The 18,617-nt window shown below is 58.9% G+C and overlaps 1 protein-coding gene across 3 annotated transcripts in view; it reads left to right on the top strand.

Annotated features, from left to right (window-relative positions):
• SLC6A6 (solute carrier family 6 member 6) overlaps positions 1-15,865 on the top strand; it is a 75,723-nt gene extending 59,858 nt beyond the window's left edge. For all 3 annotated transcript variants that reach the window (XM_074344265.1, XM_074344266.1, XM_045515374.2), the window contains 6 exons: positions 1,990-2,102; positions 5,921-6,058; positions 6,897-6,999; positions 7,541-7,641; positions 9,069-9,239; positions 11,853-15,865. In XM_074344265.1, coding sequence (XP_074200366.1) covers positions 1,990-2,102; positions 5,921-6,058; positions 6,897-6,999; positions 7,541-7,641; positions 9,069-9,239; positions 11,853-11,993 — 767 coding nt within the window. In that variant the 3' untranslated portion in view covers positions 11,994-15,865. The remainder of the gene's footprint in view (positions 1-1,989; positions 2,103-5,920; positions 6,059-6,896; positions 7,000-7,540; positions 7,642-9,068; positions 9,240-11,852) is intronic.
• The last annotated feature ends 2,752 nt before the right edge of the window (positions 15,866-18,617 follow it).

Consider the following 18,617-nt stretch of genomic DNA (forward strand, 5'->3'; position numbering starts at 1 on the left):
AGAAGCGAGCTGCCCCTCCCCGTGTGGGAGTTCGGCAGAGAAACGAAGGGGAGACACTTGACGCCTCCGTTGCAGAAGGCTGTTTTCAGTTGAGGGCTTGCCAACAGACTCCGATTGGTAACCGTCAAGAGCACGGCAGGAATTTGGCAGCGGGAGGGGGCCTATCAGTGTGTGAAACAGATCTTTCTCTGTGGACAGCTGGCTACTTTTGCACGTGTAGACGTCGTGAAGCTAAGTTGTTTCTTATTCCCGTCCACTTCAAAGACTTTGTCGTTTATCCCCGACGGTGATGTCTGAACAGCCCGACACATCAAGGGTGATTATTTCGCTAATAAGCTTTTAACAAGCACCATATTGAGCGAAGTGCATTGGAACAAGATCATCATTTAGCCGAACGGAGTGCAAATGAAGCGTAGCGCGGGGCGTCTCCGCTGCCCCAGGGGCTCCCGCGGCTGCGGTGCCCCCCTGGCTTCTCTCTCTAGTTCCGTGCGCTCTGAGGGAAGGGCGCTCAGACCCCTCTCCCGGAGGCTGGCTTGAGAAAGGCAAAACTCAAATACAGAAACAGCGCATTGAGAACCTCCCCAGCCCGGCGGGCGGGCAGGGGTGGGGTGGGGGCTCCATTTTACATCTGTCTCGCAGCGGCTGGACCGCGTCCTCCCCAGGGCCGCCTACTGGCCTCGCAGGAGCTGGTGCGCGGCCCCGGGCACCCAGCCAGGGGGAGACAGGGCTTTGGGGGTGGGGCCGGCACCTTCCATCTCTCCTGGGGGTTTCCCACCATCGCCGCCAAGGACGTGGTCTCCGGCACGGTCACCGCCGGGCTTCCCCACGTCAGGGACTCTGCACTAAAAGGACGCGCCCTCTCGCCGCCACACATGCCCTTAACGCTGTGCGATGTGGTTTCTGGCTCCAAGTTATTTCAAAGTTTTTTTTTTCCCCCATTCTTAGACCATTCCTTTGGTTTCTGATACCTGTTTTAAATACCCTGTTGTCCAGCCTCTTTTGTTTCACATTTCTTGACTTTTTTTTTTTAAGTTGTGGATTTTACTTTTTTTTCTTTTTTTCCAGCCCATGCCCTTCAGGCCTCCTTTCTTTTGCAACTCTCCACCGCCTCCTGGCCCCACAGGTCTCATTCACAGCTCGGTCCCTCCCAGGCCCTGGCTGGAGGCAGGATGGGCCGTTTGCAGCCGGAGCACCCTCCCCTCCCCTTCCCTCAGAGCTCGCAGGGCTCTTATCTCCCAAGCCTGCCTCCGGTTCCGTCAGGGTCCTCCCTGAGAATATGGGCCAGAGGAGCCTCCTTGGGACTCATTTACGGGAACCTGCCCCGCACCTGTTGGGGGGCAGACAGAGGCCCCACGAGGGCAGGTGATGATGTTACGAGGAGGAGGTGGGATAAGGACTGGACTGCAGTCTGGGGCCGGGCTCCCAGCCTGGGGTCTCACCCCAACTCCCTCTGGCTTTGGGTCTTGGATCTGCCGGTGCTCCCGGGGGCCACCCAGACGTACCCCAAAGAGACATCGGCCCCACAGGGCATGGTTCTGTATTCTTTTTCTTGCCACTCACACAGTGTTTTCATAGAAACCTTTTCTTTGCAAGCAAGGCGTTAGTGGTCAGATAACCAGAATGCTCCCCGTTTTTGCTTCCTTCCAGCAAACTTTGGTGTGGTTCTCTGGTTTGGGGGAGGGCCCCCTTTTCTGAGTCCCAGGCTCTGTCCCATTTCCTGCCTCCATCACCAGCATCCGCTTGGAATCTGGCGTGCGAGGAGGCCAGTTTGCTGCTGCGTAGGAGACAGATGCTAAAACGGGGCCCCGCCTGAGCCCCGGCGCGTCCCGCCCAGAGTGGGACAGGCCTGGTCTCTCCCCCTAGGCGGGACCCTGCATTTGGGGTTTGGGGGACCTGCCTCAGACCCAAGTGTCTTGTGTGTCTCCGGCGCTGTGGGCAGCTCCGGCGCTGATGCCCCGCCCTCTGCCCCCCATCTTCTCTTCCCTCTAGGTCCTGGCCTGGCCTTCATCGCCTACCCGAAAGCCGTGACGATGATGCCGCTGCCCACCTTCTGGTCCATCCTTTTCTTTATCATGCTTCTCTTGCTGGGACTCGATAGCCAGGTAGGTAGGAAGCATGGGATGGCCCCCGGGGGGACCATGCCCCCTCCCCCAGGAAGCCCGGTTTGGGAAGTCTCCTTCTTTGTGCTGTGAGTGGGGTGGTCACACCCTTCCCAGCCTCACATCAGGCCTGCAGCAGCTTTGGCTGGGGAGGGTTCCTCCGGGACCCCCAGGACGTGGCCCGCCCCAGAGCTCAAGTCTCCAACCTCAGCGAGGGAAACGGATGACTGAGGGGTGTGGTCAGGAGGGAGCCGGGCAGGGAGGGGGACTAGCAGGAGGAGACCGGACAGTAACAGTGCATCCCCAGGAGGCCCACGGGCTGGGTGGGCGAGGGGCCAGCACCTCTGCCTGGGGCACGAGGTGGTCACTGGCCAGGCCGTTACTGAGAGTCCTGAGTGTGGCCAGCGGGCCGTGTTGTGTGCTTCCTAAACCTGCAGCGCTGGGGACCTCGCTAAGCCCACCCTGCCCTCCAGCCGCCCTGGCTTTCTGCCCTATCCCCCAGGCAGGACTCCACCTCCACCTCTTAACCCCCACATCCCGTCCCTCCAGGGCTCAGGCCTCCCCCCGGCTCAGTGTGTCACTGAGAGCCTGCTGGGGCTGCGTCTGGAGCACCAGTGCCCTGCCCACCTCACTGCTTTGTGTCACTGAATGTGTTTCCCCACGCTCTGAGCCTCAGTTTCCTCATCTGGTAAATGGGTATGACTATCCCTGTATTGCTTTCCGCAGAGGGCCCAGCGCCAGGCCTGAGGGAGAGTGGCCAGCAGTGCTCAGAGGGCACTGCGTGCAGGCCTCATGACAATGGTTCAGAGCACGGGTGGGGCTCCAGGGGTGGGGAGTTGAGGTGTGCAAGGCGGGCCAGTAGTGTGCCCAGGGCTGCCGACCTCTGAGGTCTGTCCCTGAAAGGCAGGCATTTTTCAGCCTCGTGTGTGGGCCGGGGGTCCGCTGCAGCTTCTGAGTCAGTGCCCAGGTTCCCCGGGGACTTGGAGCTGGGGAGGAGGAAGGTCTTCGGAGGTGAGACAGCAGAGAGGAGACCATCCACTAGCAAGGTCGAGAGCAGAGTGAAGGATTTGGCAGAAGGAGGACCAGGAGAAGCAGCGAAGACGGAAGGAAAGCATTTGGGGACTGAAAACCAGACCCAGTTGCTCACAGGCCGAGCTGTGTGAATAGCAGGACGTCTCCGTCAGTCATTCCCAGTCAGTGAGCCTGGCCTTCGGAGGCCCTAGGCACACGGCTTTCATACCTCCTCCCAGAGCTCCAAGTGAGAGCTAAAAGCAGAGCCAGGAAGTGGTTAATAAATGACAGCACACGGCATCTCCGTGGGCCCAGCACCGGCCTCTTAGGCCGTGGAGCCTGCTTCCTGGCTGGGCGGGGGTGGCCATTCATCAGATTTCTCCCCGGGAGGCAGGCGGAGCCTGCCGGAGGGGGCGCACCTCTGGGCCCGGCACAAGCTGGGACCCCTCCTCTGCATCTGCGTGCTTGGTGAGCTCAGGGACTTGGGGGGAGGTTTTGCAGATGCGACCTCCCCACACAGGACCAGCAGTGATGGGGTCAGAGCACTGCCCCGGGAGATGTCCACGCGGGCCACGTGTCATGTGTGGCAGAATACACGCAATGTGAAATTGACCGTTGTAACTTTTTCAAGGGCACAGCTCAGGGGCATTGAGCTCACACTGTTGTGCAACCATCACCACCCTCCATCTCCAGAACTTTCCCACCTTCCCAAACTGAAACTCTGTCCCCATGAAACACAACCTCCCTCTTCCTCCCCCCACTTCGGCTTTTTTATACGTCAGCTCCTTAAATGCACACAGCATCCAGGTGCCTGGGTACAACTGTTGCCCCAGAACCGAGGAAACTGAGGCTCACAGAGAATCAGGGCTTGGCTGAGGCCACACACGGCCGGTTGCTGGTTAAGGACAGGGGCCAAGGCTGACTGTTCCCAGACCTGGCAGTTCCCAGACCTGCTGGTTGGCCTTACCTTTGAGGTCCCCTCAAATAGCTCCCTCTTGTGGACGTCGCGGAGATCCACAGCCCACTTTGGGCAGAGGCCGCGTTCGCCTCGCTCATGGGGGGGTTCCTAGCGTTTTGGGGGAGCACTGTGCTTGGCTGAGGGGCCGTGGTACCACTGTGTGTTTCTCAGGGAGAGCAAGTAGGGGCGTCACCCACGTGGAAGCAGATGCCTTGGCACACAGTTTGTGGACAAACCCAGGAGAGAGCTGCCACCGCCCTCCCCCAGGGGCTCACCCATCCTAGCCCTTGACACGCGTTAACCGTGGTCTCCCAATGGCCAGTTCACTCTAATGACTTCACATCCCTCATCATCCCTGCTGAGTAGGGAAGATGCTCCCATTTTGCAGGGAAGAAGACTGAGGCTCAGAGAAGCAGAGGTCACATCACTTTAGTGAGGCCCTCGGAGGGGGTGCAGGCGGGGCGTGCAGTGAGCTTGGCAGTCGGCTTGTGCTGGTGTTGGCCCTGACTCGGTGACACTGGAGCTTCCATCTTAAGTTTCCCCCATCTCAGAAAAGGAAAGAACCTCTGTTTTTAACTCCTTTTGAAGCCTAGTGTTTGAGCTGCGGGGCCGCCGCCATTCAGTGGCAATGTACACTCAGAACCCCCCTGGGGACGCATCATTCGGAGGTCAGAAGCCCAGCCCCTTCTCTGTGGGCCCCTTTCAAGAGTCCCTTGACCATCTTTTCCCTAAATTCCCGGCAGCGAAGAGCCATCTCCCTGGCCGCCTTGGGCACGTGAAAGACACTTGCTCCTAGTGTATGCCCGTGAACCTCCTGTGACGCGTCCCAGAGGAGTCAGCGACTGGACGTGCAGGAAGGCTGGGGAAACATCCTTCCCCAGAGCCTCTCCCTGAATGGAGAACATACGGGCAGAGCATTTAGCTTTCCCGCTTTTTAAGGGATCCGATGGCCTCGCAGGGCGTGCTGCTCGGCAGAGCAGCTTGGCTGTAGCTACACAGATTAAGTGCGACAGTGTGCCCTCGAGCCCTGACGTTTACCCCTGAACTGCGCTCCGGATACGTGTGCGCACGCGCCTGAGGACAGATGTGGGGGAAGCGCCCTGCCCGGGTCAGTGGCCGGCACTGGTTAGACCCGTGACAGTATGCTCCCACAGGATGGAGTTTTAAGTCTCCCTTTAAGAAACGAGGCGGCTCTCCGCGTACTGACGGGGGGCAGCCTCTGGAGTAAATCCTTAGACACAGAGACAGGGAGATTTGGAAGGGCTGAGGGTCACCCTAGAACACTGCCTGAGGACAGTCCTTCCCAACCAGCGGTTTCACCTTTGGGAGCCCAGCCATGGGTCCCTGGGGTCATGGGCATGTGGGCCTGCACGCACATGTACAAAATTCCCCCACAGGCTGACGATCCCCACGGGGTTAAAAACCACCATGTGCGTCTGATGAGGGAACTGAGGCCCAGATTTGGTCGGGTGACCACCCATTTGTCACCTGCTGCTGCACGGCCCCAGGTACCTGGCCCCACCGGGCACTTGAGCCCTGGAAATGGGGGGTCACCACCTTTGGCTTCAGAGAGGACCCAGACCAAGGTGGGGGGTGTCCACACACGTGCCAGCAGCGAGCCAGGGTGGAGGGTCAGCACGGGCTCAGAGCAGCGGTCAGGATGCGGAGGCGTGGAGTATCCGGAGAGCTGTGCGTGGCTCCCCGGGCCTGCACCAGCAGGGGGCGCTCCGGGGCCCGCAAGCCCAGGCACACACACGTGGACGTGACCCCACAGCCAACGCGCCGGGGCCTCCTCTCTGGGCAGAGGGGGTACCAGGCACCTGCCGCTCAGCCCCCCTCTCTTCCTCCCCAGTTTGTGGAAGTGGAAGGACAGATCACATCCTTGGTTGATCTTCACCCATCCTTCCTAAGGAAGGGCTTCCGCCGGGAAATCTTCATCGCCTCCATATGTTGCATCAGCTACCTGCTGGGGCTGACGATGGTGACAGAGGTGGGTGACTCTCACCGGGCACCAGGACCTCCCCTTGCAGGGCCCTGGGTGCTCCAAATGTGCTTCAAAGGTCAGTTCAAGGCCACTCTGCCTCCCCGCTCCCCCCACGCATGGAGGCAGCGGCTGATGAAAGGACCAGACCCCTTCTTCAGGGGTCCTGCCCACCCAGGGCTCCAGTGACACAGGGGCAGCAGGAGGTGGCTCAGGACCCAGCACTTCACGCACGCTGCCTGTCCCGCTTCCCTGTTACCATGGCAACACGGCGCCACTCGCTGCCCTCTGTCCCTCCCTCATCCCAGGGGGCCTGGGGAGAGGGGGCTCCAGCTGAAATCCATTTCACAGCAGCTCTGTGCAGGGGCCCTTCTCAGGCCTGCAGGGGAGGTGGGGACATCTCGAGGGTGAACACAGCAGATACTGCAGATGGTGCCCGGGCCTGTCTGGGGACAGGGGGTGTGTGCACTGTTTTTCTCAGAGTGTCTGTGAGAAACACCCCCTGAGAGGCAGATCACAGGTCCACACACTGAGCAGTTGGTCTCACGAAGTCTCCTACGTTGGCCACAGTGGATTCTAAGTACCTCTTTTGGAAGCAGGCTTCAGCAGACCCATCATTTTTTGCCAAGAAAGATCTGTTTCGCTTTTGTTCCTCTGTGCGCATTTTCTTAATTCAGTTTGTCAAACGTGGAGTTGAGCATCGTTTTACACATGTATCTGGACCTTATGGCCTCTGCCCATTTTTCTCTTGGGGTTTATATTTCTTATTGATAGGCCAGAGCTCTTTACATATTGAGGGAACGAGATACCAAATAACCAATCCACCATCTCTGTCTTTTCTTCACAGGGTGGCATGTATGTGTTTCAACTCTTTGACTACTATGCAGCTAGCGGTGTGTGCCTTTTGTGGGTTGCATTCTTTGAATGTTTTGCTATTGCCTGGATATATGGTGAGTGGAGATGTTTGCATCCCTTCCTCAAGTCTATCCTTTGGGCTCCTCTATTCAGAAGCTTGAGAAATGGAATTCTAGTGGGAATTCGTTTTGAGTCAAACACAAAGGTGTCCCCTGCCTGGACTCTTCCTTTCCAGGCTGCCCTTTCCTACACAGATAACAGGGCCGTAGCCACAGTGTAGATGCTCCCGTGCTGAGGGCGCAAGGTGTGACTGGCTCTTTGAACAAACACAGAATTTGGCCACGCAGGGGTCCGTCTTGATGAGCCACTTTGGGGTCTGGGAATGGTCCTTTTTGTGCTCCTTGGGACCTTGGCACGGCCACACCAGGATTTGGGGTCTGCCGGAGATTGCTTGGAGACATGTGAATTTTAGACCTGTTCACATCAACATCTGCCCGCACCTGGGTCTGTGCGGTATAGCGATGCAGGGACCAGGGGGAGGCCCCCACCGTGGCCCCTGGGCCCCTGCTGCGCCCTGCCGGGGCTGATGCTGCATTGGATGCTGGGTCAGCTCCTGTCTGCCTCTGTGTCTCGCAGGCAGTGATAACTTCTACGACGGTATTGAGGACATGATCGGCTACCGGCCTGGGCCCTGGATGAAGTACAGCTGGGCCGTGGTCACCCCGGTTCTCTGTCTCGTGAGTGCCACCAGCCGGGCAGTGGGCAGCGGCCCTTCCTCCCTGGGGCTTGGCAGTTCCCCTGTGTCCCATCGTGCCCTCAGCACCTGCTCAGTGCTGGTGTGTGACCAGCCTGGGGGTAGGTCTGCTGCGGAGAGGGGGCCAGGCTGCGCCAGAGGGCTCCTTGTGAGGGGTGAGCAGGAGCTTGTCAGGAGGAAGGGCCTAGTGGACAGAGGCACCGGCCTAGTGGCCTTTTCATCTGAGGTGCACATTTTCCCCCCAGACTAAAGTAAACTGCAGCAGCCAGTAACCACCGTGGGCGAGCTCACTGCTGGGGTGAATCTCCCAGAGTTCAGAGCCCGTGTTATCATCATCACCTAACGCCTGTTTGTGGGTGACTCCTTTCACCACTCTGACCATCAGACTCTTCGTCGCCCCCTCCCTGGGAATTGGCTAGGGCAGAGACAGGTGGCATTCCAAGTGAGAGGAGCCCAGAGCAGCCCTCTCCTGGACGCTGACTGAGCTCCGCCCCACACACAGGGACAGAAACAAGAGCGCCAGGCATACAGTGGGCGCCTAACAAAGGGTACCTGCAGCCTCAAGCCCTCCCTTCCCCCCGTCACCAGTTCTGACTCAGAGAAATTTGTCTTCCCTTCAAACCAGGGCGATTAGATCATGAAGTGTAAGTCACTTGCACGCTGGGGAGCAACCCCAGGCAGTCCTGGGTTCTGCACGAGGGGCTGTGGTTCCAGCCAGTCGCAGAGCCCAGGCCCTCCAGCCCCACGGTGCTCCTCCTGGAATGAGAGCGGGCTCTGGGGTCGTGGCTGAGCCCGCCCTGCCCCGCCATTCCTGGATGAGCATGAGCGGCCTGGCCTGGGTGTGGTGGCTTGGGGCAGACACACGCTGCCCTGGGGCCTGGGGGGTGGGGGGGGGGTGGGGCGGCAGTGGGGGAGGGGCAGGGGCTTTCACGCGTGTGACTGCCATTTACTGTGCACCTGCTGTGTGCCCGAGCTGCACCAGGTGTTGGGGGAGGGTTGGGGAGCCCAGCGCTGAGGAACTAGTTGTAACCACACGCTTCCTGGGAAGGAAAGTGAGGGTGCCTGACTGAGTCTGGGTGGAGCGAGTCAGGAAGGGCCCTTAGGACGAGGAGAAGGTGAGGGAAGCGAGGTCCGGTCAGAAGAAGGGCCAGGAGCCGAGGAGGAGCCAGGCGGAGTTGGAGGCAGCCGGAGGGCGGCCGTGGGGGGAAGGGTCGGGGCCGGGAGAGGGGAACTGCCCGCCGGCGTGGCGTTGGCCTCCCTCCTGAAGGAGCCGCGGCCGGGTTCTGAGCAGGGAGGCCGCCTGGTCAGACCTGCCCTGGGGGAGGCCCCCGCAGCAGAGGGGGCGGGTGGGAGCCTCTAGGGGGGCCGCCCTGGTCCCAGAAGCCCCCTGACCGCCCCCCCTCTCCACAGGGGTGCTTCATCTTCTCTCTCGTCAAGTATGTGCCCCTGACCTACAACAAAGTCTACGTGTACCCGACCTGGGCCATCGGGCTGGGCTGGGGCCTGGCCCTGTCGTCCATCGTGTGCATCCCCTTGGTCATGCTTGTCCGCCTCTGCCAGACGGAAGGGCCGTTCCTCGTGGTGAGCACGCGGGGCCCGGGCGGGACTGGGACAGGCGCGGTGCTGACCTCGGGCAGGTTACTTGTCCTCTCTGGGCCCTAGGCCCCTCCCCTGCCTGTGGAGGGCTGCAGACGGGGCAGGAGGGTGTGAGGACAGAAAATGGGGACAGAGGACAGTTCCCGTGGGAGAGGGCTCTTTGCAGACCCCGGGGCTGGGCCCAAGGAGGAACCTGCCCCGCAGAGACGGTGTGGTGTGAGGACCGGGCAAAGGGGACTTGAGCAGCCGTCACACGTTCGGGGCTGGGGGCCAGGAAGCTGGAGAGGGGGCAGCAGCTTTGGATGCTGAGCTGAGAGCCCAGCTTCACCCCAGGAGCAGTGGGGGCCATGTTCTGAAGCAACGAGACAGGACAGGGAGCCCGGGAGGAAGGCTGAGGCTCCCGCCGACCCCGGAGCCAGAGCTGGGGCCCCGTCCCTCAGAAGCCACCTCTGCGCCCGCCAGTCACCTCCCCTGCGCTCCCCTCCCCGCCATCCTCTCTGAGAGCCCACCGGCAACACTGGAGATTCCAGGCCCTGGGAAAAGCCGGAGCTCTTTCCAAGAAATCCTTTTCTTAGAATCTCCCTTAACCTTTGGGCTTGGGCTGGCTCCAAGACGGCACTGTTTTGTTCTGGGCTGTTTTTATTGTTATTCTCTTAAAATTCTGGAGCCAGGATGTCCTGGGGCCCTGGCTCCCTTTTGGGCTGGGCCAGTTTCCTCATGGGCAGTGGGATGGCCTGGAGGGGGTGGCAGCAAGGGAGGGAGGGGAAGCTGGGCAGAGAGGGGCCAGACCAGCCTTCCTGAGACAGCGGAAGGAGGCAGGGGTGTGCCAGGGAGGAAACCATGAGGCCGGGGTCCGTCTGAGCCGGGACGGCCCATGGGGTGTTCCTGTAGCACCAGACGCGTTGCGTTTTCCCAGAGGACACAGGGGAGGACCCCAGGATTCAGCCAGAATGAAATACTGGATCTGGGTCAGACGCAGCCCCTCCCCAGGAATTTCCAGACTGTCCCTACCACCCAGAAACTAAAGGGTTAATTGAGGACACCCCAGAGGCTGTTGGATGTCTGTCCCGTGCGGGTCAGTGCCTGGTGCCTGTTACCTATTTCAACTGTGGAGGGAGGGGGACACCCAGTAGGTCACGGACTTGTGTCCCTCCAAAGTCTAACTTTAAAATACCGTTCCCTCCCAAGGTTAGAGGTTTGGGCAGAGTGGGGTTGGCGAGGGGAAAGCAGGAGGGTGAGGATTCGACTCCACCCCGAATCCACATCCGGTTTCGCCCACAAAACTGACAACCAAAGCGCCCTCCTCTGAAGGCAGCTGGCCGCCATCCGTCTGTCTTCGCTGTGTGCCGCTCGACTTCCCACCTGCACAGGTTGCCAAGGGGTCCTCCCAGCCACGAACTTCCCTCTGAGCTCTGTCCTGGGAGGATTCCGGTTGTGTCTGCATCTCCCGTATACACGGGACCCCAGGTGGCTGCCAGGTGGCATTTGCCTCATGTCTGTCTTTGGGGCGCACACCCGCTGTACAGGTGTCCAAGAGGCAAAGCGATGAACGGGGAGCAGGGCCCGCCCCTCGGGCCGGCGTCCCACCCCCACCCTGTGCCTGGCGCCTGCAGCCCGGTTCCTCCAGGGCGCGGGCAGCCCACCCAGGTCGGGGGTCCGGCAGGGGCGCTGGGGAGGGCGCTCACTGGCTGCAGCAGGCAGGGCTGCTCTCAGCTCTGGGCCCGCGTTAGCCAGACGTGGGTCTGGGCTCGCCTGACCTGGCAGTCTGTAAAGAGCAGATGGAAATCTGGATTTTCGGATGAAACATTGTAGCTTTTAACAAGCAGAAAAATTGTTCTAAACCTAAGCTGAATGTCAATGCCTAGCTAGAGGGTTTCTTGGTGCCAGCTGCTTCCTGTGAAGCCTCTGACTGGACTCCAGGCAGGAGGTGGGCTGGGAGGCAAGAGCCCTGAGTTCAGGTCCCAGGTGTACTGGTGGTTTTCTGGGTGCCCTGGGGCGGAATGGGGCCCTTTCCCTCACTGATTCTGTGATCAGGCAGCCTGGGGAGGACAGACTTGCCCCTGCCCAGAATGGCCCAGCCTCTGGCCCCTCTGCCAGGAGGGGCAGCGCAGACACAGGCAGTGGTCTCCAGTCCCCCGGGGGGAGACGGGGGGACCCTCTGCAAGGAGGCAGGACATGCAGCTGTGGGGAGACAGAGGAGCTTCTCTGCAGGGAACATAGGAGCCGTGGGAGGCTCAAGAGGGTTATCCAGCCTCGGGCACCCAAATTGCAGAAACTCGGCTGCTTTGCCAGTGAGAGAAGTGGGGGGCAGGAGTCACGAGGAGGCATGTTTCAGCTCCGGGGAGAAAGTCTGAGTTTGAGGGTGTGAGCCTCCTGTTCTGAGGTGTATTGGCAGGGGCTGGCCAGGGAGACTGCGGCCGGGGACTCTGCCCTCACTCAGGGTCTGGAGGGACTTCAGAGCACCGTTCATCTCCTCTGCCTGCCAGGGGATGACACGGGAGGTCCCGAGAGGGTAGTACTTTGGTGGCCACACAGCACACTGGCAGGACTCCAGTCCGCGCTGACTCTCTTCCCCGTGCCGTCCCCTTCCTCCTGCAGAGATTCAAGTACCTGCTGACCCCGAGGGAACCCAACCGCTGGGCCGTGGAGAGCGAGGGGGCCATGCCCTACAGCTCCCGCATGTCCGTCAGCAGCTCTCTCAGGAAACCGACCCACATCATAGCGGAGACCATGATGTGAGCGCTCTCCGCCGACGGCTGCGCTCCTGCTGTTTACTAACATTAGATTCTCATAGGACCAGGTTTACAGAGCTTTATATTTGCACTAGGATTTTTTTTTAATTGTCACAGAAAATGTTTGTGTATGTGTGTGTGTGTGTGTGTGTGCGCGCGCGCGTGCGATGTCGCGTGTATGTGTATTTTGTTTTGATTCCGGGATATTTTATACAAAAAGAAAACCCACGGGCAGCTGTCCGGGGCGAGGCAGAGCTTTCATACGGAATTAGATGTATTTTATGGGAACTTGGTAAATTTTTCTTCGTATTTTTTTTAAACCTACAACTGTGTATACACTTAGAGAGTGTCATACACTTTACCACTTGAATCGATCTTGCCAGCAATAGATCTCATTTTCAAAAGCAGTTCTTCGGTGCTTGTGTCACTGGCAGAAAGTTCTGCCCTCAGAGCCACAGGGTGGCATTTTCCTGGGACAGCAGAGCCATTTTAAAAGTGCAGTACCTTACAAACCTGGTTCACGGGGAGCAAACAGCCGGGGGAGGGCCCCACTAGCTGGCCGGACCCCGATGGGGCTGGAGGAAGGAGGCTGTCAGGAGGTGCGTTACATTTGTCTTAGCCGAGGAGAGAGAGGCGAGAATAATACAGCAGCCGCCAGGCAAAGGGACTGGCCCGAAGCCCGCAGACGAGGCCTTACCGCGGAAGTCCGAGTGTGAGGCCAGGGGAAAGCATTGCATCAGGGGCAGAGGCCCTTTCATTCTGAGAAGGAGGGTGGACAGATGGTCAGACCCGTTCATTGTGACGGAGCGGCGTCTGCTGGGGCAGCCCGGGTGGAGAGCGGAGGCTGGCCTGGCGCGAGCAGGGGTCTCAGGCCCCAGATCTCACACAGGTGGATCTGTTGCATTTGAACAGGGTCCTGTCAGCTTCTGGTCAGCCCCAGCTGCCACCTCTCGAAGCTGACGTAGGAAGCGTGATGTATTTGGTGAGGGACAGGGGGTGGGTGAGCACGTGGACCAAAGGATGTGGGCCGAGCACTCGGAGCCCAGAGTTGGGGAGGGGCTTTACTTTCCTCATGTCCCCACCCTCAGCTCTGTCCTCGTCTCCCAGGGGCCGAGAAACTCCTGAGCTCTGGTTGAGGAGCCCAGCCCAGGGCCACCCTCGCTCCTGGGAGGGAGAGCCCGGGATGACCTCTGATGCTCCCAGACGCTCCTCCCGGTCCTGGCACAGTAACCTGGGAGATGATGGAGCTCTTCCTCCGCCAGAGCTGGGGTCCGGGGTGCCCTGTGTGGGGACCGAGGGCAGGAGGGGAGTCAGGATCGTTCAGGAGCAGGCACCCCAGAGCGGGCTTGCCCGAGAGCCTTATGTCGAGCAGCGCAGCTCTCTGAACCAGGAGAAGGGGGTACTCCACCTTTAAAATCCCGGGGACGGGCACACCTCCGCCCCAGCCCACATCTGGACCTAAACTGTGCCATTCAAGCAGGAACTTCCAAGTTCAGGGCCCAAAGTGAACAGAAACATTGTCACGCACAACAGCAGTGACTCCCTCTGGGGTGCGGAGAGCGCGGCCCCGCTCTGCGTTCAGAGCAGGGGCTCCCTGAGCCCGGGAAGCCCCTCCCTAAAGCCGGGCCAGGCCGGGCGGGGAGGACCCTCCCGTGTCCCGCCCCCCCCCCCGGGGGGGGGCAGGGGCAATGCTGAACCTCTTGTCGTGGGTAAGCAGTCACCGTCCGCTGTCTCCCAAACACATACTCTGCCAAACAACACCCAGTCCTATTCCAAACAGCTAGCAAGTGTGTGCTCCTGTTTGACTGTGTATTTATGGTCACCACTGTGTCTGACTTGATTCAATTGTTTTTGTTTTTGTTTTTCCTAATTTTACCGAGTAGCAATGTGACCTGTTTGCCTTTGTCTTATGGAACTTTACTAAACTAACCACTGTCGGTAACTGGGGACAGGTGACGTGCGGGGGCGAGAGGGGCTGGGACCCCGGGGTGAAAGGCCACAGCGATTGGGGTTGGTAGGCAAATTGCAACATTCTGGAAATGGCCTGAGAAAGGCCTCTTCTTACAAGATTCCCAGACCAAATTCTAGACCAAAGACACATGCAGACCAAGTCCCCAGGCCCCGCCTGGGAGGACGGTCAACTGCGTTCCCCAAGCCCGATCCTCGCCAGCTTCCCGGGGTGCCTGTCTCCAGCTGCGACCCTCCCGTCCGATCCCCGAGCTTGCGTGTGTCCGCAGATCTCGGCTCTATGTGTGTGTACGGTGATGCATGACTTTTTGTCTCCACATAAAGGAAGTTTGTCATTGGAGCTCACCACCCTGGTCCGCCTGACCCTGGGCAGTCCTCCGCCCACTCTGCCTGGGGTGGGTTGGAAATTCTGATGTTCACAGCCATATCTGGAAGGAACGCAAGGGAGATGTTTAAAGGATGTTTGTAGGACGCAGCAGTTGGCCAGGGCCCCAGGATAAATCCCACCCAGAGGATGCTCCGTCGAGCTGGGCCTGGCCCATGTTAGCCCTGCGGTGGAGCCGCACGATCTGGGATGGAGAGGTTTCCAGGGCCCCCAGTCAGCGCCCTCAATGTCCAATGGGCCTGTTCTCCCTGAAGACCAAAGACGAGCCTTTATGGAAAAGGACATGCTCCATCCCCAGCCTTCAGGGACGAGGTGAGCAGCAGCCCCTCCCTCTGGCCGTCCTCCGGAGCCAGCTGGCCCCCAGGCTGTGGCTCAGTGGGACAGGCGACTGGCCTCCGCAGGACAGGCAGGGCCATTTCCCCAGCCCCCTACCCAGCAGCTCTCCGGGAGCCAGGCATTGAGACCCCTGTTGCTGCCCAAGGCAGCCAGCTGGTGTTCAGGGGGCCGAGCCCCTCAGGCAGGAAGTGGCCTCCCTCTCCGGACCGCTGGTCCCTCCTTCTCACCCCAGATCCCCTGCAGACAGTGAAGCACACGGGGAGAGGGAGCCCCCCTCAGCCTAGCCCCCAGGGGATCAGGACCCAGCCAGCATCTCCCAGTGTCACCCCTCCGGATGGGGCAGTGCCCTGGGCAGCCGGTGCCGAGGCAGGCACACCTCCCTGCCCCTCACACCTCAGACACAGGCCACGAGAAAGCTTGTCAAGGTGGCCAGAGGTCCCATCCGGCCCTCAGACCCAAGGTCAGGTGGCCCCGGGCTGGGCTGTCCACGTGGGTGCTGCCAGTATCGCAGCGCAGGGACCCAGTGAGCACAAAGCCACATAGCCCGGACGTCAAAACGTGGGGACGCCAGGGGCACTTCTCCCCGCCGCCCCCCCAGTGCCTGGCGTTCCGATGCAGCCAGTTTCACTAGGAAGCTGTGTTCCGTTGTCTTCTGGGTGTCACTACAGACGTGTTCTGCCATGTTCCCTGAGGGACTGGAGCATCTTGTTATATATTTGGCTTCAAACTGGGACGTTGGCTTCTTTTTTTTTTCTTTTACCCAATTAATTTCCGAACCCCTAGCAACTGTGACTGTATTTAGCACAAGAGAAAGCTGAGAATGTGGGTCTTGCCTCCTTCCAGAAATATGTCTGGCTCATCAGGACATTTTTTTAAAACTGCAGAATATTTTTAAGATATTTTAAACTTTTGTAAAAATAAGAAATCAACCAACAAGAGACTCTTCTGAGGAGGAGCATTTGTATTTGAGTAAGATCCTTGGTGTGTAATTCAGTCTTGCAGGATACAAGCTTTTGTGTATAAATGTTTTCTGATCTGAATCCCTGCATTTTGCAGGGTTTTTCTTTTCCTCTTTGGCTTTTTAGATAATATGTATATCGATATTTTAAATTCATCTTTGCTTTTTTTTTAGAGGAGTTTGTAATCACCTTATAACATGAAAATAAACGTTTCCTTTTTAAGATCCAAAACGCGTGGGTTCTGATCTGATGCAGCTGTTTCTCTTTAGGTCTGGCCAGCACTTTGCAGTTTACAAAGGGCTTTCAGTCCTGCCCCAGGACGCTCCTCCAAGGGGGGCGTTACTCCCGAGGTTGGAGACACGGGATCACGGAGGGGGCTGGCTTGCCTTGGGGCGCGCAGGTCCCTGGAAGATTCCGGAGTCGCACCCAGGTGCACAGACTCCCTGGCTAGCTCTGCTGCTTCTGCCCGTGCGCCCCGCTGCCCCTGGGCGAGCTCAGATCAGGCACCTGAGCCTCCCCTGGAGTAAAGCGCCGCCCTTCCGGGGCGGGGACGATTGGAGGCGGAGCTCCGCGCGCACCAGGTGCCGCCGCTTACTCCCGCCCAAACCCGGGAGTTCGGAGGCTGCTGGGAGGCGGCGAGTGGCCTGCCCTGGAGAGATGATGCCACGGACACCGAGACCTCAGAGAGGAGGCCAGTTAGGACCCACAGGTCAGTGGTTGCTTAGACGAGGCTGGCCTGGGGCGTCAGGAGCCCAGCCCGCTGTTACAGATGGGGAACCCGGGGCCAGGAGAGGGGCCTGGCCTCCCTGGGGCCGCAGAGCGGGTCCACGCTTGGGCAGGCTCCCTCTCCACTGACCCACCTTTGTGAGTGGGCGAGGTCGGGGGCTTGTGGGGTCCTTTCCCCAACCTCCTGGACCAAAAAATTCCTTCCCAGTAACTCATACGGAGGCAATGCTCGGGGAACTCTGCCCCCGACTCTGTCCACCTCCCTCCCTCCCTCCCTCCCTGAGTGTCCTGACCACCTGGCGGTGTTCATGTCCTGGTTCCATCCCTCTCTGCTGTGTAGTTTCCTTAACCTCCCTGCCCCCTTCCCTGCTCTCTGATGTCAGGACAACAGCCGTCTCCCAAGGCTGCTGGGAGGCTCTAGGGAATGTTCCTGGCAAGCACTCAGGACAGTGCAGCCAGGCCGTGGGACCCCTGCGGCCTCTCCCTCTTGCCGAGCCCGCCCACACCTCTCTCCGCAGTCCGTCCCTACCCAGTAGCAGGGAGAGCAGCAGTGCCCTGTGCACGACTGGTCCCTCTTCCCTGGCCCCGCCCCTGCCTGCACCCTCCCAAGACAGGGTGCCCCCTCCATCCTGCACAGCTGCTGGGAAGGGACTCTTCCTCTGCCCACACAGAGCTGCGGTCCCCGCCGGTGAGGCCAGCACTGCCCTCTGCGCTGATCCTGCCCTGCAGGCCCTGCAGAGACCCAGGGGCATCGCTGGGCCCCCACCCAGACTAAAGGGACTCCGTACAGCGGGCCCCACTCACCTGCCTCAGTGGCGTCCCCTGCACACAGAATAGAACCCAGTCCCCACCCAAGTCCTCACCACTGGGCCCTGCGCCCTCCAACCCCACGCCCCTTCTAGGCCTCCTTTCTCTTCTCAAGCCCCCCAAGCTCCGTCCACCTCAGGGCCTTTGCACGTGCTGTGCCTGCTGCCTGGGACACTTCCTTCAGGTCTCCACAGGCTCCTCCCGTCCTTCACGTCTCAGCACAAACGTCACCTTCCCGACCCCTGACCTAAAGGCCCTCATCACTCTGCCCCATGACTCTCCCGTTCTCTCCGCTGCACTCTACCTCCTGGAGTGACTCCTTAGGATTCCCTCAAGGGTTCAATCTTCCACAGGGATGCAAGCCCCTGTAGACAGGACCTCATCTGTCTTGTTCATGCTGTTTTCCTGGGGGCACAGGGGTGCACAGTGCACTGCACTTTATGAATGGATGAATTGATGAGTTAATCAAAAGCAGGCGAGCTGTGACATGATCCAAACAGAAGCTGACTCTTGCCAGCCTGTGACTTTGATGGACTTATTTAATTGAAGTGTAGTTGGTTTACAGTGTTGTGTTAACTTCAGGTGTGCAGCAGAGTGTCTCAGTTACACATTCTTTTTCAGACTCTTTTCCATTACACGTTATAACAAGGTATTGAATACAGTTCCCCGTGCTGCACAGGAGGACTTTGTTGCCTATTTTATACATAGTAGCTTGTGTCTGCTAATCCCAAACTCCTAACTTATCCCTCCCCACCTTTCCCCTCTGGTAACCATAAGTTTATGTTCTGTATCTGTGAGTCTGCTTGTTTTGTAAGTAAGTTCGTTTGTATCACATGTTAGATTCCATGTGCAAGTGAGAGCATATGGTGTTTGTGTGACTTCTCTGTGCGACTGACTTCACTGTGTATGGTCATCTCCAGCTCCATCCATGTTGCTGCAAACAGTGTTACTTCATTCCTTTTTATGGCTGAGTAGTATTCCACTGTATAAGTATACCCCAGCTTCTTTATCCAGGCATCTGTCGATGGACATTTAGGTTGCCTCCATGTCTCGGCTACTGTACATAGTGCTGCTGTGAACACTGGGGTGCAGGTGTCTTCTGAGTTAGAGTTCCCTCCAGATATATGCCCAGGAGTGGGATTGCTGGATCATATGGCAAGTCTAGTTTTAGTTTTCTGAAGAATCTCCGTCCTGTTTTCCATAATGGCTGCACCAGACTACATTCCCACCAGCAGTGTAGGAGGGTCCCCTTTCCCCACGCCCTCTCCAGCATCTATTGTTCGTGGACTTTTGAACATTGGCCATTCTGACTGGTGTGAGACGATGCCTCATTGTAGTTTTATTTGCATTTCCCTGGTAATTAGTGGTGTTGAGCATCTTTTCGTGTGCCTGTTGGCCGTGTGTGTGTCTTCTTCAGAGAAGTGTCTGTTTAGGTCTGCTGCTCAGCTTT

Source organism: Camelus bactrianus, chromosome 17, assembly GCF_048773025.1.
Source record: "Camelus bactrianus isolate YW-2024 breed Bactrian camel chromosome 17, ASM4877302v1, whole genome shotgun sequence".
In the NCBI taxonomy this organism is placed as follows: Eukaryota; Metazoa; Chordata; class Mammalia; order Artiodactyla; family Camelidae; genus Camelus; species Camelus bactrianus.